Raw genomic sequence first — 20,879 nt, 5'->3', positions numbered from 1 at the left:
TAAAACCACAACCTCTTCTTGAAAGCTGGGCAGGGACTCCATTGCTGAAGTAGACTGCCAGCCCTGAAATGTATTCTTGAGATTTTTAATACTTGAAATGACTTAGAATTGCTCATCAGATCTTTATAAAACCTTTGGATCCTAAAGGAACTACTTTAATGAAAATGAAGGACATAATTACTTTATAGATATATTTAAATTATGGGTTCTAGTATATTTGTGGTTTTGTTGTTATTGGTTTTTTTTTTGTTGTTGTTTTTGTTTTTTGAGACCAAGTCTCACTATTTAGACCTGGCTGGCCTGAAGCTGGGTATGTAACTATGTAGATCAGGCTAGCTTTGAAGTCAGAGATCTCCTTGTCTGCCTCCAGAGTGCTGGGATTAAAGGCACCACAACACCTGGCCTTCAGTGTACTTGAAAAGCCATTATTTCCTTTTTTTTTTGCACCTCAGGGCCTCATATAAACGTTCTAAGCAAGTGCTATACCACTCACCTAAGTCTCTAGCCCTCCATTTTTTTTTCCTGAAGACTATTAAATAATTACGGACAATCTCTATGATTTTGAAATAAGGTCACTAATTTTTTTGTTCAAACTGTAAAAGAAAGTTCTGATCAAGCCACCATCTGAACTCATTGAATCTAAATGAATTTAGATCAATGGAGTTGTGTAGTATATTTTCCCTCAAGAGATTAAAAATAATAAACTCAACTGTATTAATACTAAATGTACTCAGCAATTCATATGAAATATGGCAATTAGTAAGCAAGTGCAAGATTTATCGATGAGGGCTGGGAGTGTAACTCAGTGACAAAGAACTGGCCTGGTCTCTGCCAGGACCTGAGTTTGATCGGTCCAAACAAAAAGGAAGGGAAGGTCTATAAGAGAGAGAGCCTAACCAAACCTAGAAACGTTTCCTGCCCAGAGGATGGGAAGGACTGAGAGGCAGGAGCTGCGTGGTTGCTGTCACGTCACTGTGGTTTAAAAGTAAGAGCCGGAAACACTGCTAAGCTCTGTATTTGAGAATGTGTACACAGATGTTTGGGAATGGAAAAGCAAAACTGTGAAAGTACATCCTGGCTTAGAAACTTCTTTATTTATTTATTGAGACAGAGTCTAACTATGTATCCTTGAGTGGCCTGGGTCTCTGTGTAAACCAGCTGCTGCTTACCTCCAAGTGCTGGGTTACATGCATGTACCACCATACCTGGCCAGAAATTGAGCTTTAAATCTTCATTTGCTAAGAAATTGGAACATTATTGTTAAGATTGGTGTATTGATGATCTTGGTAGCACAGAATAACATATTTCTTAGAACATATTTGAAATCACTCTTTGGTATTTTCTAGAGTGACTGGCAACTTTCTCTCTGTGTAGAGAACAAGGCACCATAGTGTACTAGCATTTTACAGTAGCTCAGTATGTAAATAAATATATATATATATATATATACATGTGTGTGTACACATGTAAATATACATATTTATTTATTTTTCACTTTTAACATGAAGAGGTCAAATTAGATGTTGTTCTCAAGTATGAACTACCTCTAACATGCTGTCTTTGTATTTTACATTAGGACTTTTTTGCTAGTAAGGGTTTACAGAAGTGAGGCAGATGGCTAATAAAGAAATCTCTGTATTTGTTCCTGTAAGGTGATTCATTTGTGTAGCAAAGAAGTATATTGTTCAGTTTTGTCTCTGAAATTCAAGTAAAATGCTTACGATAATATCTCCAGTGATTTATGTATGTGTATTTAGTGGTGAACATACGTTTTTCACTCTTAAAATTTTTATCCTTATAATGTGGCATTGTTCATGTTTGGCGTATGTTTGATTCCCCAAGGTTGAACTTGGGCCGTCAGTCTTACCAGTTAACACTTTGATTTGTTGAGCCTTCTCTCTGGCTCATAGGTGATATGTTAAAAAGATTTGACTTATCTTCTTTTTAACTGTGTGTGTACATGTATGTATATGTGTGAATGCAGGTGCCTACAGGGTCCAGAAGAGGGCATCAGGTCCCCAGGAGCTGGAATTACAGGTGGTTAGGAGCTGTCTGAAATGTGCTTGGGAACTGAATTCAGGTCCTCTGCAAGGTAGTATGCACTCAACCACTGTGCCAGATCTCAGTGTGATGGTATTGGAGAGTACAACCTTTGGGTAATAATTGGATTATGAGAATGCAGCCCCCATAGACAAGATTAAAGCCCCCAAAGAACTCTTGATGCTCTACCATGTGAGGGTACAATGCCAATACGGTCATCTTCAATCCTAGAAGAAAGACTTTACCAGCACCAGACAGTGCCAGCATAGTCATCTGGAACCTTTGGTTTCTAGAACTGTGAGAAATAAATTCCTGTTTATAAGCTACCTAGGAAAAGGTATTGATAGCTGCCTGAACAAAGTAGGGTATATGGATCCAATACTGGACTGTATTCTATTGCTCTATACCCCTATGCCTATGATGGCCATCTTCTGTAGCTTTCTAGTGAGTCTGGAAGGTCAGTATTTTATTTAATTCCCTCAACTTGCTCTTTCCAAATGTTTTCATTGCCTAGGTCCTATTATGTATACAGTGTTCTGTTTGAATGTATGCTTGCACACCAGAAAAGGGCACCAGATCTCATTACTGATGGTTGTGAGCCACCGTGTGGTTGCTGGGAATGGAACTCAGGACCTCTGGAAGAATAGCCCTAACTTCTTTTTTTTTTTTTTTTTGGTTTTTCGAGACAGGGTTTCTCTGTGTAGCTTTGCGCCTTTCCTGGAGCTCACTTGGTAGCCCAGGCTGGCCTCGAACTCACAGAGATCCGCCTGGCTCTGCCTCCCAAGTGCTGGGATTAAAGGCGTGCGCCACCACCGCCCGGCATAGCCCTAACTTCTTAACCCTTAACCTCTGAGCCATCTCTCTAGCCCCTGCATGTGAGACTTAAAATCAGCTTGGCAGCATATGACTTGTGGCTCCATTTACTTCAAAAACTGAGGCAGGAGAATCACTTGAATCCAAGAGTTTGTGACCAGCTCAGGCAAAAAAGGGAGATCCTGAAACAGACAACTTAAAAAGTAATACCAAAAAAGAAAAAAAGAAATCAGCTTTCTAGTTTCTACTAAAGAAGATGTCTTTGTCATTGTTCTATTGCTATGAAGAGATACGATGACCAAGGCAACTCTTATAAGAGAAAGCATTTAATTGGGGGGCTTGCCTACGGTGTCAGAGGCTTAGCTCATTATCATCATGGCACAGGGAGCATGGAAGCTTGCAGGCAGGCATGGTGCTGGAGAAGTAGTTGAGAGCTACATCCTGATCCACCCACACAGCTTGCAGGTGACACTGGGCCTGGCTTGGCCTTTTGAAACCTCAAAGCCCACCCCAAGTGACACACTTCCTCCAACAAGACCACACCTCCTCATCCTTCTCAAATAATGCTACTCCCTGCTGACTAAGCATTCAAATATCTGAGCCTGTGGGGGCCATTCTTATTTGATACACCACAGAAGGCTATAGGGATGGGGGGGGGTTGTATTATATCTTTAGATCAATCTGAGGCAAAAGGTTTAAGATCTTGAGTGGGAAACACTGGTGACTATGCTTAAGCGCTTCCTTGGAAGATTTGAGTGGACTGTCTGTCTCCATGTGTACTGTAGTTGTGGTGGTTGATAGAACTGTTGAAACCTTCTAGATCTTTATTGATTGTTTTCTCATTCTACCATTTTTTTTTAGAAAAGTAGGTTATATATTATAGTTATGGCTGGATTTATCTATTATTTTTCTTTTATTTCTGTTCATTTTGTTTTATGTGTTTTGAAACTACTGTAATGAGATACATACGCATTTATAATGGCTATAGCTTCCTGGTGTATTTACCCTTTTGTTGTGGGATATTTGATTGCACAGTGACACTCCAAGACTGTTAATAAAGTTAAACCTTGAATCAAGGGGTGGAGTCCACAACTAGCTAACCGGAATTAGTCATAGAGATTTTGGAGGGCCCAGATAGAGAGGCACAGGAATAGTAGGGAAGGGTTTGGAGAGATTTGCAGCCTTTTCAATCTGGGAAGGTGGAGAAACAGGGTCAGCTAGTTCTTCCTCTGTTGCTTTCTTGATTTTGTATCCCAATATCTGACTCCCAAGTTTTTATTAGTAATAAAACAATTTAGATAAGCACTTCACCTCCTTATTACTGTGAAATATCCTCAAGTCTAGAAGTAATTTTTATGTAAGCTTTTTACCTAATGTTAATATAAGTCCCCCATTTGTTTTCATAGTTTTCTCATGGTATCTTTTTCCTTCCTGCCCATCTCTTTCCTTATCCCCCTTCTCCTTCCTGTCAACGAATCCCTTTCTTCTTCCTTGTTTTGTGAGACTCTTCTTCACTAAATTGTTCAGACTGGTCTTGAACTCCTGGGCTTAAGTGATCTTCCTAGCTTAGTTTCTCAAATAGCTGGGACTACAGGTATCAAAGTACTAAGATGGCCTAGTCCTTTTACGTTTCAGCATATCTCTGGCTTTATGTTTAAGGTGAGTCTATTGGGACTGGGTTGTTTCTTCGAGATACATAGCAAGCTTCATAAAAGTCTCTTGGAACAATGTTGAAATATTTTATAGGATTAGAAGGACTGTGGCTTTTGTTATTAGGGAACCTGGGGAAAAGTGCATGAGGACTCTTCTTTTTTTTTTTGTCTTTATGAGTTTAAAATTATTTTTAATAAGTTTAATAATTTCTTGTTGCTGTATTTTTTATTTATTCTTTGTGTCATTCACGTTATGTGTCTCCATCCCATTCATTTCCCTGTCCCTTTGTATCTGTCTTCTGCCCTTGCAAACCCTCCCCCCAATATAAAATGAAATTTAAGAGGAAAAGAAAAAAAAAGAAAAATTGATCTGGTCATGGAAGCTACAGTGTGAATCATGCAATGAACTCTTTTGTCCATATATCTTTATTTGCAAGCGTTCACTGCAGCGTCATTGGTCTGGTTCGAGGCCTCTGGTTTCTGCTACACCTTTGATGCTGGGCCCTCACTGGGACCTGGATATCCTGTTGTTGCCCTGTGTTGTGGAGATCCTGCAGCGTTGGGTCTGCAGGACTGGTGCCTTTATGTGCTCCAACAGATCACAGATGGGCTGGATGTTGGGGTGGGTGAAGTCATAACCTGGTTCTGGGCCTAGGTAGTTGCAGGGTTGGTCAGCCCACCAGCCTCCCTTGTCCCTACCACCAGCTCTCCAGCATTGCCCTGGTTAGTTTACTGCTTGCAGGCATGAGCAGTGGGTGGGGCCAGTTTTCCCACTTTCACATCCTCAGGGTGGGTTCTCCCACACCTACACCTTCAGGGCCAGCTCTACTTTGTTGCCAAGGCATTATATGGGGCCACTCTCCTGCTCTTATGACCTTAGGGCCAGCTCTCCCACCTACCTCAGGCGTTGATGGGTGGAGGTGAGATGGGGTGGGGGAGGGCATCTCTCCCCACCCATGCTGCAACATGACAGATGAGTAATGGGGACAGCTCTCTCATGCTCACAACTTTGGGGCTGGCTCACTCACACCTCCACCAATGGGGTTGGCCCTATTGTGTTGCCCAGGTGAGGTGCAGGGCCTGCTCTCCCGAGTGTTTAGTTGCTGTATTTTTATGGTAGCTTCCTTGAAATTCTTGTGACACCAACATATGAGCTATTTTTTTTGTACCATCTGTTGATTGTTGCTATTTAACCAAATTAAGATTTGTTTTGATTTTTGGTGGATATATTCATTTTGAGTTTTATCTTGAAAATTTGTATATTATGATACTCTGGTTCCTACTTAAATCTCTTTTATTCATAGCCAATTGGGGAAGAGTGGGAATTCTGTTTGCTGATTCTCCCTTTGTATGTTTCAGGAGTGGCCAACAGGACTCCACTCCATAGTCTGTGTCTGCAGAGTCTAGTGGGAGGGGGAGGGGTCACTCCTCTGCTCTCATTGCTTCTGGTGCTGAGAGTTAACAAGGCTTTCCCCTACAGTTTCATAGTATTCATCTGGAATGGTAACAGTGTTTAGGACAACTGTCTTTGGTCCTTTAGTTAGAGAAACTGAGTTTTCCTCAGCTGTTTTGCTGTTCTACACTGTTGATAGTTCCAGTTGATATGGTACTGTAGCACTTGGTAGAAAACATAGTTAGCCAGAAATCTCCAAGAATTCGGTACTGGCTCATTCCTCACTTAGACCTAAATCAGCTTGCCCTGTTTCCTTCAGCCCAAATTTTCTGGGAGGTGCCTTTGGTTTTGGTCCAGGCTTTTTGGTTGTAATTAGAAAAAATAGGAGACTTGTATCATCGTTTTTTTGGAACCACTGTCTCTTGTTGGATATTAGTTTCTGTATATTTTAATAACAATATTGATTAACTTGCCCTGTTCATTTTATTTTTCAGACCAATGAAGAGAAAACAATGTCTGCCAACCTAAAATATCTTTCCTTGGGAATTTTGGTGTTTCAGACTACCAGTCTGGTTCTAACGATGCGTTATTCTAGGACTTTAAAAGAGGAGGGTCCTCGTTACCTGTCTTCTACAGCAGTGGTTGTTGCTGAATTTTTGAAGATAATGGCTTGCATCTTTTTAGTCTACAAAGACAGTAGTAGGTATCTAGGGTGGTTTTTTTTTTTTTTTGCTTTTAATATATTTCATTAGTTTAATTTTTATATATGTAAATGTATTTGTGAGTGCACATTTGATTTCTTGCATTGTTTAATTTCTGTAGATATTATTTAAATTCTCTAAACATTTCAGTATTAAAAAATTATTATGACAGGGCCCAGGGGGAGGGTTCAGCTGATAAAATGCTTGCCATGCAAGTGTGAGGACCTGAGCTTGGCTCTTCAGCACCCATATAAATAGCTGGGGGTAGCAGTGTGAGCTTTTTACTTCAGCACTTGGAGGCAGAGATAGGAGGACCACAGGAGAAGCTTGAGGTTCAGTGAGGCCTTGTCTAAAATAAGGTAAAGAGCCACTTAGGAGGACAGCCAACATCAGCTCATACACACATACACAATTGTCTTAGTACCAATTTTACTTGGTTGGTACTAAAGCCATTCTGGTTTTTTTATTTTTTTTTTCTTAATTTATTTGGTTTTTGGGTTTTTTGTTTGTTCTGTTTTGTTAAGAAATTTTTTTTTTTTTTTTTTTTTGGTTTTTGAGACAGGGTTTCTCTGTGTAGCTTTGCGCCTTTCCTGGAGCTCACTTGGTAGCCCAGGCTGGCCTCGAACTCACAGAGATCCGCCTGGCTCTGCCTCCCGAGTGCTGGGATTAAAGGCGTGCGCCACCAACGCCCGGCAAGAAATTTTTTATTCATTCCACATACTAACCACAGATCCCTCCCTCATCGCTCCTTCCGTTGCTCCCCCCCCAGCATTCCCCCTCAGCTCACCCCCTATCCCCTCCAAAAAGGTAAGGCCTCCCATGGGGAGTCAGCACTGCCTGGTACATTCAGTTGAGGCAGGTCCAAGCCTCTCCCCCTGCATCAAGGCTGTACAAAGTGTCCCGCCACAGGCAAATGGGCTCCGAAAAGCTACTTCATGCACCAGGGATAAATCCTATTCCTGCTGTCAGGGGCCCCTCAAACAGACCTAGCTACACAACTGTCTCATCCATCCAGTTCAGCCCCATGCAGGCTCCACAGCTGTCAGTCCAAAATTCATGAGTTCCCACTAGCTTGGTTCGGTTGTATCTGTAAGTTTCCCCATCATGGTCTTAATGCCCTTGCTCATAGAATCCCTCCTCCCTCTCTTCTGCTGGACTTCTGGAGCTCAACCTGGTGCTTGGCTATGGCTCTCTGCATCAGTTTCCATCAGTTACTAGATGAAGGGTCTATGATGACAGTTACGGCATTCACCAATCTGATCACTGGGGTAGGCCAGCTCAGGTACCCCCTCCACTACTGCTAGTAGTCTAAGGTAGGGTCATCCCTGTGGATTCCCTAGCTCCAGGTTTCTTCCTATCCTCATGATGTCTCCCTCTATTAAGAAATCTCTTTCATTGCTCTTCCACTCTGTCCCTTTTCCATCTTGACCATCCCATTCCCCCGTTCCCCCCCCCCCACCTTCCATTGCCCCCTCTCCACCTCCAGTTTACTCAGGAGATCTCATCTATTTCCCCTTCCCAGGGCGATCCATTCATCCCTCTTAGGGTACTCCTTGTTACCTAGCTTCTCTGGAGCTATGTGTTGTAGTCTGGTTATCCTTTGGTTATCCTATGAGTGAGTACATACCATGTTTGTCCTTCTCAGTCTGGGTTACTCACTCAGGATGATATTTTCTGGTTCCATCCATTTGCCTACAAATTTCATGATGTCATTGTTTTGTTTTTACTGCTGAGTAGTACTCCATTGTTATATGTGCCACATTTTCTTTATCCATTCTTCAGTTGAAGAGCATCTAGGTTGTTTCCAGGTTCTGGCTATTACAAATAATGCTGCTATGAAAACAGTTGAGCAAGTGTCCTTATATGGTATATTCCCAAGAGTGGGATCATTGGGTCTTGAGGTAGATCGATTCCCAATTTTCTGAAAAACCACCATACTGATTTCCAAAGTGGCTGTACAACTTTGTATTCCTACCAACAGAGGAGGAGTGTTCCCCTTGTTCCACGTCCTCTCCAACGTAAGCTGTCATCAGTGTTTTTGATTTTAGCCACTCTGACAGGTATAAGATGGTATCTCAGAGTCATTTTGATTTGCATTTCCCTGATGACTAATGATGTTGAACAATTCCTTAAATGTCTTTTGGCCATTTGAAATTCTTCTGTTGAGAATTCTCTATTTAGCTCTATAGCCCATTTTTTTAATTGGATTGTTTGGTATTTTGCTGTCTAGTTTCTTGAGTTCTTTATATATTTTGGAGATCAGCCCTCTGTCAGATGTGGGGTTGGTGAAGATCTTTTCCTATTCTGTAGGTGGTCGTTTTGTCTTATTAACTGTGTCTTTTGCCCTACAAAAGCTTCTCAGTTTCAGGAGGTCCTATTTATTAATTGTTGCTCTCTGTGTCTGTGCTACTGGTATTATATTAAGAAGAGGTCCCCTGTACCAGTGTGTTCAAGGCTACTTCCTACTTTCTCTTCTCTCAGGTTCAGTGTAGCTGGATTTATGTTGAGGTCTTTGAAACACTTGGACTTGAGTTTTTGCGTGGTAATAGATATGGATCTATTTGTAATCTTCTACATGTTGACATCCAGTCATGCCAACATCATTTATTGAAGATGCTTTCTTTTTTTCCATTGTACAGTTTTGGTTTCTTTGTCAAAAATCAGGTGTTCATAGGTTTTTGGATTAATGTCAGGGTCATCAATTTGATTCCTTTGGTTCACATGTCAGTTTTTATGCCAATACCAAGCTGTTTTTATTACTATAGCTCTATACTAGAGCTTGAGGTCAGGGAAGGTATTGCCTCCAGAAGTTGCTTTATTGTAAAGGATTGTTTTAGCTATCCTGGGTATTTTGTTTTTTCATATGAAATTTGTTATTGTTCTTCCAAGGTCCATGAAGAATTATGTTGGGATTTTGATGGGGATTGCATTGAATCTATAGGTTGCTTTTGGTAAGATTGCCACTTTTATTATGGTTCTACCTATCCATGAGCATAAGAGACTTTTCTGTTTTCTGATATCTTTGATTTCTTTCTTCAAAGACTTAAAGTTCTTGTCATACAGGTCTTTCACTTGTTTAATTAGAGTTACCCCAAGGTATTTTATATTTTTTGTGGCTATTGTGAAAGGTGATATTTCTCTGATTTCTTTCTTTCTTTCTTTCTTTCTTTTTTTTTTTTTTTTTTTTTGAGGTTTGCATTTCTGGTTATCTGCCATTCCTTTGAACACAGTGCAATCTATGCAATGCTCCAAAGAATAATTAACAATCCACATTTAACCACAGGTTTTGATACAGCAACCTCATCTTTTTTCATGAGAAAATATCTGGCTTGACTTTGCCCCCATATAGCATCATTTCTTTGAAGAGCACAGAGATCACACAAAACAAGTAATTGCCAAGTAAATGTCCTCATCAAGGGGGACACCCCTACTGTAGTATGAGAAGGTTCATAGAATAAAACAAAGTAAGCATAAAGTTATTGCTGGAGATACAGGAAAACCTTGATATAATAGTAAACATCTCTCTTCCTGAAATGTTAGCATCATTATGTTGTGGTATTTGTTATCTTCTAAAACAATTAGGTTTAGCAATTATTAAAGTAGAATTTGTCGACTGTTGCATTTCTGGGAGATATAAAAAAACTTACATCTGAGAAAAGAGGGAAAAAAATCTATTCATGTAGGATCTAAGTAACTCTTGTTCTCCATCCGCTTTGTTAGGTTGGGTTGATTACTGCATTGTTTCACACAAAGAAAAGCTTATTGAGAGTTCTTAGGACAGATATGGTATTGCTTGTATAAATGACCTCTTGTTGAGGGTCAACCTCATTCTTTTGAGTAGAATGTAGCACATCTATAAAGTCAACACAAGGATCATTAATATATTATCTTCTACCTAATATCTTCACTTCTCTATAGTATTCTTACCTTAGTTAGGTTTTCTATTGCTGTCAAGAGACACCATGACCATGGCAACTCTTATGCAGGAAAACATTTAATTGGGTGGCTTACAGTTTCAGAGGTTTAGTCCATTATCATCATGGTGGCATGGTGGTATGTAGGCAGACATGGTGCTAAAGAAGGAGCTGAGAGTTCTATATCTTGCAGGCAACAGAAAGCACACTGAGACACTGGGTGTGGGTTGAGCATATATGAGGTCATGTTAAAGCCCACCTCCATAGTGATACACTTCCTCCAAGAGCCCCAATCCAACAAAGCCACACCTCCTAATAGTGCCACTCCCTTTGGGGGTCATTTTCGTTCAAAGCAGTACATTCTACTCCCTGGCCTCCACAGGCTTGTAGCCATATCACAATGCAAAAATACATTCTGTCCACCTTTAAATGTCCCGATAGTCTCAACAATGTTTAAAAGTCCAAAGTTCAAAGTCTCTTCTGAAATTCATACAATCTCTTAACTGTAATCCCCTATAAAATTAAAATAAAAAAACAGATAACATACTTCCTACATATAATGGCACAGGATATATGTTACCATTCCAATATGTAAAGCAGGAAGCACGGCAAGGAAATACTTAGACCAAATCAAGACCAAAAACCAGCTGGGCAAACTTCAAACTCTGCATCTCCATGTCTGATGTTGAAATGCTCTTCAGATCTCCAGCTCCTTTCAGTTTTGTTGACTACAGCACACTTCTTTCCCTTGGGCTGGTTCCACTCCCTATGAGCATCTCTCCTTGGCAGGTATCCCACAGCTCTGACATCTCTAACATCTTGGGGTCTCCAAGGCAATCCAGGCTTCTCCTTCACAGCTTCACACAATTTCCTCTCTAGGCCTCCGTAGAAACACCCATGACATATGCCTGGCCTCAGCGGCATTCCTTGGTTGCAGAGGGAGATTCTATAAATCCTTTTTTCTATCCTTGACTCCCAAAGCCAGTATCATGTGGCTGAAGTTGCCAAGTTCTGCTGCTTGCTGGGACTGGAACATGACTCCCTTGTTCATTTAAATCTTCACCAGCTTTCTGTTTTTGATGGTTTCCTTCATTGTCTAAGCTTTGCTGTTCTGGAACTTGCTCTGCTAACCAGGCTGGCTGGCCTCAAACTCAGAGATCTCTACCTCTTGAGTGCTAGGATTAAAGGCGTGCACAACTACAGTCCATTTCTCTGATTTCTTTCTCAGCCCATTTATCATTTGTATATAGGAGAGCTATGGATTTTTTTTTTTTTTAGTTAATCTTATATCCCACCACATTGCTGAAGGTGTTTACCAGCTGTAGGAGTTCCCTGGTAGAATTTTTTGGGTTACTTATGTATACTATCATATCATCTGCAAAATAGGGGAAGTTTGACTTCTTCCTTTTCAATTTGTATCTTACACACACACACACACACACACACACACACACACACACACACACACACACACGGATGTTTTTGTGTGCATGTATGTCTGTGCATCACATATGTGCCTGGTGTCTGCAGAGATCAGAATATGGCATTGCATCCCCTGGAACTGGAGTGACAGCTGGTTGTGAGCCACAATGTAGGTACTGGGAATAGATTTCTGGTCCTCTGTAAGAGTAGCTAGTGCCCTTGACTGCTGAACCATCTCTCCAGCCCCTACATACTCAATCTTGTTATTTTCCAGAACAAAGGAGTATAAGGATAATGATATCAATATGCTGCTTTGTAATATTAAACATTTGAACCATCTGTATCAAAAAGTATACTTTATACTGAAAAATATCCCAATGTAGCACATTTTCCTGTTTTTAAAGATTTAGTTTAGCCATGTGTGGTGGTTCATGCCTTAATCCCAGCATTTGGGAGGCAGAGGCAGGTGAATCCATGAGTTTGAGGTCAGCCTGGTCTACAGAGTAAGTTTCAGGACAGCCAGGGCTTCACAGAGTAATCTTGTCTCAAATAACAACAACAAAAAACAAACAAAAAAAAACCCGAAAAACAAAAAAAGATTTATTTTAAAATTTTAATTTTGGTGTGTGTGTGTGTGTGTGTGTGTGTGTGTGTGTGTGTGTGTGTGTGTGTGTGTGTTATCTCTGTACCTAAGTGCAGATGCTCCCAAAGGTCAGAGTGTCGGCTCCACTTGAAGCTGGAGTTACAGGTGTCTTTGAGCATCCAATTGGGTCCTGGGAATCAAACTCTGGCTCTCTACAAGAGCAATCTTTTCTCTTCATTGCTGAGCTGTCTCTTGAGTCCTCAGTTTTCTGTTTTTTGTTTGTTTTTTGTTTTTCGAGACAGGGTTTCTCTGTGTAGTTTTGGTTCCGGTCCTGGATCTCGCTCTGTAGACCAGGCTGGCCTCGAACTCACAGAGATCTGTCTGGCTCTGCCTCCCGAGTGCTGGGATTAAAGGTGTGTGCCACCACTGCTGGGCCTTTTTTCTGTTTTTAAAGTGAGAAAACCTAGGCCTCTAAAGGAGCTCCTGACTTCAGAGACGCTTTGACTGATTTCCCTGTTTTGTTTCTTGTAGAGTGCAGTGTGAGAACACTGAACCGAGTACTGCACGATGAGATTCTGAATAAACCCATGGAGACACTTAAGCTTGCTATTCCATCAGGGATATATACTCTTCAGAATAACCTACTCTATGTGGCACTGTCAAACCTGGATGCGGCCACCTACCAGGTACCGAAGATACATTCCTAATTGCCCTTTTAAAAAGCAAACAAACAAAAACCCCAAACTCTAATGCTGCTCTTTTCTTTTTTAGGTTACATATCAGTTGAAAATACTTACAACAGCGTTATTTTCTGTGTCTATGCTTGGTAAAAAATTAGGTGTGTACCAGTGGCTCTCCCTGGTGATTCTGATGGCAGGAGTTGCTTTTGTACAGGTAATTATTCAAGATAAGTATGCCTTTCATTTCTATCACAGTTGGAAAAACCGACTTACTTCGTGTAGAGAATATAGTTCCATTACTTGTTCAAGCAAGTAAATGCTGACAGATACTTTTTATGGCTCCCCATGAGCAAATACTGCATTGAGAATATGTGATAAAGATAAATAAACGTGAATGAATTTTTCATAGTGAAGAACTGACCATTTGGGTTGTGGTATAGCGTACTGGCAGGGGGCTGGCTTTGGTCCTCAGTAGCACACAAACACACACATCGTTGTGGTTTTTAGCCCTGGATGACCTGGAGCTTCCTTTGCAGATGAGTCTGTCTCAGACTCTGGTAACTCTCCTGACAAGCCGGCAGGCAGCGGCAGTGGCTGGGAGAAGCCTCTCTGTACTGCACCCTGTGGTGGAGACTGTGGCAGCCTGCTGTGCTGCTTAGCTCATGGCAGCTGACTGTTGGGAGACTGCAAGACCAGGAAGCCGAGTGCGGCTCCGTTTCTGTGCATTAAGAATCCTTTTTAATCTTTATCAGGTCTATGTAGATCAATGCCTGATGGTAGGCACCAGTCTGCTCTCTACTGCACCCTCAAAGCAATGCTGGAGGAATCACAGTAGCTGATTTCAAATTATGCTTTAGAGCCGTGGCAATAAAAACAGCATGGTACTGGCACAAAAACAGACGTGTAGGCTAAGGGATGAGAACAGGGGCGTCAGAAATAAATGCATGCAGTTACAGTTACTTGGTTTTTGACAAAGGTGATTAGAGCATCCATTGGAGAACAGAGCCTCTTCAGCAAATGGTGCTCAAAAGCTGTGCATATGCACCCACAGCCCAAGACAGTCAGCCAGCACAGAGCTCAGTGCCCAATGGACTGAAGACATTAACCTAGACCTTGAACCCTTGGAGACTCTAAAAGGAAACAGGGACAGCACTTAAGAGATAGCTAATGGCATGGACTTTTTGATAGATCCCAGTACTAGGAAACAGTAGCAAGAACTGACAAATATGATTGCTTGAGATGTAAAGGCTGCATGACAAGGAAAACAACAGACGGAAGAGACAACCTGTGGAGGGGGAGTGGGTATTGCTAGTTCTTCATCAGACAGGATTAGCATCCAGCTATATAAAGAACTCAAAAAACAACCAACCAGCCAACCAAAAGTCCCAAGACTACCAATAATCAGGCAAATGAACTCACCAGGTAGTTCTCAAAAGAAGAAATACAAATAGCTAATAAATGTACCTAAAATGTTCAGCATCTTTTTATATTTTGTTGTTTTGTTTTGAGACAGGGTTTCTCTGTGTATCCTTGGCTGTTCTGGAATTGTTCTCTAGACCAGGCTGGCCTCAAACTCAAAGAGATCCACCTGTTTCTGCCTGAGTGCTGGGATTAAAGTCATGCACCACCACCACCCAGCTATGTTCAGCATCTTTAGCTGTTAGGGAAATGTAAATCAAAACTACACTGAGATTCCATTTCACCCTAATCAGAATGGCTATTATCAGGAAAATAAACCACAAATGTTGGTGGGGCTGGTGGGGAAATCAATCTTTATACACCTCTGGTTGGAAAATAACTGAAAGCAGCCAATTGGAAAATAGTATAGAGATTCCTCCATCTCTATATGGGAATCTATATGGGAAGATTTTAATTGTATGTGTGTGTGTGTGTGTGTGTGTGTGTGTGTACGCGCGTTTGCGCGTGCGCGCCCATGCATGTCACAGAGCACATGTGGAGGTCAAAGGACAACTTTATGGAGTCAGTTCTCTCCTTCCACCTTTATGTAGGGTACAGAGATTGAGCCGGGGTTGTCGGGCTTACATAATGAGCAGATTCTCCACCAAGCCATCTTGCTCAGTTAGTAAGAATACTATGATCCAGCTATACCATTTCAAAGTAGATGCTTGAACACATTTCAGAAATATTAATATTTTTTGCAAGATTGTTCACAGCAGTTATGGAATCAGGGTAGATGACCATCAGTGTGTGAATGGGTAATGTAAATGTGGTATATATACACAATGGAGTTTTATTTATCCATAAAGAATTAAATTATATCATTTATAGAAAAATGTACAGCTGGAGATCATTATGTCAAGCAAATTAGAGTAGACTCAAACAAATAATATAATTTTGAATTTGAAAAATGTAGATTAAGGGCTGTGCCTGGTAGTGTATACCTTCAATCCCAGTAATAGGGAGACAGAGGCAAGTGGATCCCTGAGTTTGAGGCAAGCATTGTCTACAGAGTGAGTTCTAGTACACTCAGGGGATACAGAGAGAAACCCAGTCTTTTTTTTTTTTGGTTTTTCGAGACAGGGTTTCTCTGTGTAGCTTTCGCCTTTCCTACAACTCACTTGGTAGCTCAGGCTGGCCTCGAACTCACAGAGATCCGCCTGGCTCTGCCTCCCGAGTGCTGGGATTAAAGGCGTGCGCCACCACTGCCTGGCTGAGAAACCCAGCCTTAAAAGAGAGAGAGAGAGAGAGAGAGAGACAGAGAGAGAGAGAGAGAGAGAGAGAGAGAGAGAGAGAGAGAGAGAGAGAGAGAGAGAGAAAGAGAAAGAGAAAGAGAAAGAGAAAGAGAAAGAGAAAGAGAAAGAGAAAGAGAAAGAGAAAGAGAGAAAGAGAAAGAGAAAGAAGAGAGAAATAAATCTAGATTTAAAAAATGATATGAAAATAGGCAGGGGCTAGTTTGAAGAAGGGGACCAGTGGGGACACCCAGACAATGGGTAACAGCAGTTCAAAGTTGTCAGTTGATACACCATGGTCAGTAGTATCCAGGTCATTTGGGGACCCTGCCTGGACCGTGGACATTACAGTCCTTCATTCTGATAGACGGTATCTTCCTGCAGTGTTGTGTTTCTCTTCCCACCAGCTTCTCTTGGAGCTGGGCTCAATGTGGCTTAACTTCTTCCATTTGTATGTGTGTTTGCTGGGCCAGCACCGCGGTGTGCTTGTGGAGGTCAGGGGACAACTTGTTGGTTCTCTCTAGCCACCATGTGGTTGTCAGTCTTGGCAGCAAATGTCCCTACCCCTGAATCGTGTCACTGCCCTCCTCAGTGCTCTTTTTATTTTTACTCAGTGGCCTTCGGATTCTCAAGGGCTGGATTCTAAGGAACTTTCAGCCGGCTCGCAGTTTGTAGGCCTCATGGCGGTTCTCACAGCCTGTTTTTCAAGTGGCTTTGCTGGAGTTTATTTTGAGAAAATCTTAAAAGAAACAAAACAATCAGTGTGGATAAGAAACATTCAACTTGGTAAGTTTGAAAGGCTTTCTAATATGCATTTTTTCCGTTTACTTTACATATGGACCATAGTTTCCCTCCCTCCTCTCCTCCTGTGCCCTATTTACCCCCGCATCCACTCTTCATCTCAGTTCAGAAAGGGACAGGCCTCCCAGGGCGTCAACAAAGTATGGCCCATGAAGCTGAGGCAGGACCAGCTCCTCCCCTGTCGTTTTGTCTTCTTTACCGTGTCCTTTGCCTACAGAAGCTTCTCAGTTTCAGGAGGCCCCATTTATTAATTGTTGCTCTCAGTGTCTGTGCTACTGGTGTTATTCTAATACGTATTTCTAAATAACTACACCAGTCATATCTGGTCCTGCTATCCTAACCGGAGTTACAGTATTTAGCTGACTAGCCCACACCTCTAATCCCAGCACTCAGGAGGCTGAGGCAGTGTCAGCATGAGTTTGAAACCAACCAGGCCACATAAGGAGACCCTGTCTTAAAAAGAAACCGGCAACGACTTAAGTTCTCACATTTGTATATTTCCCTAAGTCTTGAAGTGCCTAGGTCTTAAATGTAAATGTGCTGCTGATACATAGACCTGGTAATGATCTTGTCCTTAGAAAGTTATATTTGAAATGAATGCCTTGCCTCATGGTATGGAAAAGTAAGTTGATGATCTGAGAGTGTAGCTTGCTCCTGCCCTCAATTATAGAGTTTTAGTGTGTTTGTCCTTATTGCCTCTTCCTTTGTGAAGATGCTACAAATAACTTACACATTTTACTCCTAAAATGGAAGGAGTTGGAAATGAAGCAATTTTCATCTCTTTTAAAGTCATAACATGATGTTTTATTTCAGTGTAATGTTTTGGCTTTTTACTGTACCCTTTTCCTGATTGATGGTAAACAGCTTAGAAAGGGAAAAAAGCAACCAGCCAACCTAACAAAAAACCTCCTTTATGGTAGGATTCCCTTTGAACAAATACTTAAATTATTTACAGTACTGTTATTAAGTTCTTGAGTAAGGATTTGGACATTAATTATTATCCTGGCTTATATCTTGGATAGTGCTACATATAAAATTGTGTATGTAAGAGTGGCTTATTTGTAAATCAGAATGTTCTGTTGTATTTCTTTTTCCTTGGGACTTTGGCATTTTTCCCCAAACACCCAAAGATGTTTTTCCCCCCACAGTTGACATCAACTTAACAGATATACCATGTCTCTCTTGATCATCAGACATATGGACCTCTCTAGGTCCTACACAGTAAGTTGTTCTTTTTAATGGCCTAGTCTTTCGTGTCAACACTTCCAAGTTTGATTAAAGTCCACAAGTCCAACTGTTTTCAAGTAAATACAGTAACAAAAAACCAAAACTTGATTTTGTCACATTTTCTACAAAATTTGTAGAAAGCTGTCTTTCTTTTTTTTTTTTTTTTTTTTTTTTTTTTTTTTTTTTTTTTTTTTGGTTTTTCGAGACAGGGTTTCTCTGTGTAGCTTTGTGCCTTTCCTGGGACTCACTTGGTAGTCCAGGCTGGCCTCGAACTCACAGAGATCCGCCTGGCTCTGCCTCCCGAGTGCTGGGATTAAAGGCGTGCGCCACCACCGCCCGGCGAAAGCTGTCTTTCTTATGAGAACATATTGAAATATTGTTGTAAATATGAGAAATATTGAATGTAAATATTTTAAAGCAAAATTTAATTGTTCTTCTTGTCCAGAAGACACATTCACAGGTTTGAAAATATCAAGCAGTTTGATTTGCCGTTTCCTAAAGAGTGCATCTGTAGCAGAGTGGTTAAAAACCTTGGTTCTCAGGGTGTACTGCTCAAATCTTGAGTTCATCAATTATCATCCATGTGACCACCAAAAAGTTACTCAACTTTTTGTGCTTCACTTTCCTCATCTATAAAATGTAGTTCTTAGTTTTTGTACCTACCTCATATGTTTCTATGAGGAGTAAATTGGAGAATTCATGTATTTAGAATGAAGTACCATATGTATGTAGTAAGCTATTCATATATATCTGCAAAAAGAAAAGAAGAAATAGTCACGATCTCTGTTAGTTACCTAAAAGTTTGTTGAATTATGTGATGAAAGTGGAAGACATGTCAGAAATCATAGTTCTAGGATGTTTTTTGATATCTTATTCTTTGGTTTGGTATGATAGTACAATACTCATGAAAATAAATGGTGAGCTAGCCAGGCGATGGTGGTGCACGCCTTTAATCCCAGTACTCGGGAGGCAGAGGCAGGCGGATCTCTGAGTTCGAGGCCAGCCTGGGCTACAGAGCAAGATCCAGGAAAGGAGCAAAACTACACAGAGAAACCCTGTCTTGAAAAACCAAAAAAAAAAAAAAAAAAAAAAAAAAGAAAGAAAGAAAAGAAAAATGGTAAGCTAAAGTGAGTTTAGAAAGAATCTTTATAAGTTATAAACAATTTAGGATCATAAAATAAAAATTTGAAACTATAATATTTCAATATGAAAGACTACAAGTGTCAGCCAGTGAGAAGAAAACAAAAATCTTCGTACCTGTGCCTCCTAAGAGAAAATATTGCTAGAACCTTCTTGGATCTCAATTTGGTAATGCCTACAAGATACACACACACACATACGCGCGCGCGCTTTGAAACAATAATTCCTTGTTTGAGTAAGAATTTATCCTATAGAAAAAAACATAGATGCCACTGCTATTACTTTTAGCATTGGTTACAGATGTAAAAACCAAACAAACACAGAAAATAAGATTGATTGAATGAATTATTGTTTTGATTAGATAGTATAATTAAGGTTGTACTTCAGAAGATAGAAAATGTGAAATAAAAGAAGATCCAGAGCCACACTTCCTGAATTCAACTATTGAGTCTATTCCGTATGTGAACTTGGGGAAGTTCTCTAATCAATAAAAATGAGCTTGCAGGTATCCACTTGAGAGGCTTGCGGTATGTTCGTGTCCATAAAGCATTTGGAACGGCAAGTGTCACATACATATGTGATAATAGCCTTTAGACAGTGGACTGTCCGACCCTGTTAGAATATAGTAGGTCTGTTTATATATACGGACATAATACCTGTCCTTGTGTGTGTCAGATAGCTTTCTGTCACTAACCAACATCCAAGAGAGGTCAGTGTATAAAGAGATCAAGTTTGCTTTGTCTTAAAATTTGGGGCTTCTAGCTGATGGTCCATTGACTTAGGGTCTGTGGCAAGGCAGGACAGTGTATCAGGATGTGCAAAGCAGAGGAAACGATATATTTCATAATTGTCCAAGAAACAACAATAGAGAGAGGGGATGAGACTAGGGACCCACAACCTGACCATGGGCTTGCTCCATGACCTAAGACCTCACACTTAATAGTGCGGAAGAGAGAGAACCGTTCTTTAACACTTGGGGGTTTTAGAAGGCATTTGAGCTCCAGCAAGTACTAAATATATGTTTTAGTAATTGCCAGATGTTAATTTTGTAAATTAAATTTTAAAATATATGCCTTCGGGCATATTTTTAAAGTCACATGCCATGGTTAATTTCATACTCACAGTGAGACACATTAAAAGGTTAGAGCTTGCCAGGCGGTGGTGGCGCACGCCTTTAATCCCAGCACTCGGGAGGCAGAGCCAGGCGGATCTCTGTGAGTTCAAGGCCAGCCTGGGCTACCAAGTGAGCTCCAGGAAAGGCGCAAAGCTACGCAGAGAAACCCTGTCTCGAAAAACCAAAAAAAAAAAAAAAAAAAAAAAAAAAAAAAGGTTAGAGCTTGTACGAATGCACTTTTCATGTTCTTCACACTCTACCTAGCTGTGGTTTTGTTTAAAAACTATCCTCTGTACCCTCTTCTAAAGCTGTACCATAAGATATGTGGTCCTTGTAGGTTCCTATAGGCCAACAGTGCTCCAGGAAATCTTAGCTCAGTGTCTGGAATGAAATTTAGCAGTGAATTTCACCAAGCCAATTTTCTTTATCAGTGAGACTTCATTAGTAAATACAGAATCTGATGCTGGGTTTGACCAGTTTTTAGCTGGAAGTTTTAGTTAACAAGTATTGTACTTTAAAAATATCTTTTAAAGAAGTTTATTATTTGAAAAATAGTTCCAAATAACATCACACATGGAAAGTAATCAGGCCAAAGTCTATACAACTCAGTGAACTTATGTACAGTTGGAGTAGAGTAGGCATTTGGAACAGAAGCTGTGGTGCTTTGCATTGGATTTTACACTTTTACTATCAAATATATGTATTTCTT

At 40.6% G+C, this 20,879-nt stretch overlaps 1 protein-coding gene across 3 annotated transcripts in view; it reads left to right on the top strand.

Annotated features, from left to right (window-relative positions):
- The window catches only part of Slc35a3 (solute carrier family 35 member A3), a 42,555-nt gene that overhangs the window by 11,695 nt on the left and 9,981 nt on the right, over positions 1 to 20,879 (top strand). For all 3 annotated transcript variants that reach the window (XM_076574873.1, XM_076574874.1, XM_076574872.1), the window contains exons 2-5: positions 6,393 to 6,597; positions 13,050 to 13,204; positions 13,290 to 13,412; positions 16,503 to 16,674. In XM_076574873.1, the coding sequence (XP_076430988.1) occupies positions 6,411 to 6,597; positions 13,050 to 13,204; positions 13,290 to 13,412; positions 16,503 to 16,674 (637 nt within the window). In that variant the 5' untranslated portion in view covers positions 6,393 to 6,410. The remainder of the gene's footprint in view (positions 1 to 6,392; positions 6,598 to 13,049; positions 13,205 to 13,289; positions 13,413 to 16,502; positions 16,675 to 20,879) is intronic.

This window comes from Peromyscus maniculatus, chromosome 6 (assembly GCF_049852395.1).
Source record: "Peromyscus maniculatus bairdii isolate BWxNUB_F1_BW_parent chromosome 6, HU_Pman_BW_mat_3.1, whole genome shotgun sequence".
In the NCBI taxonomy this organism is placed as follows: domain Eukaryota; kingdom Metazoa; phylum Chordata; class Mammalia; order Rodentia; family Cricetidae; genus Peromyscus; species Peromyscus maniculatus.
Note: the sequence above shows the minus strand (reverse complement) of the source record. Positions and strands in the feature narration are given on the sequence as shown.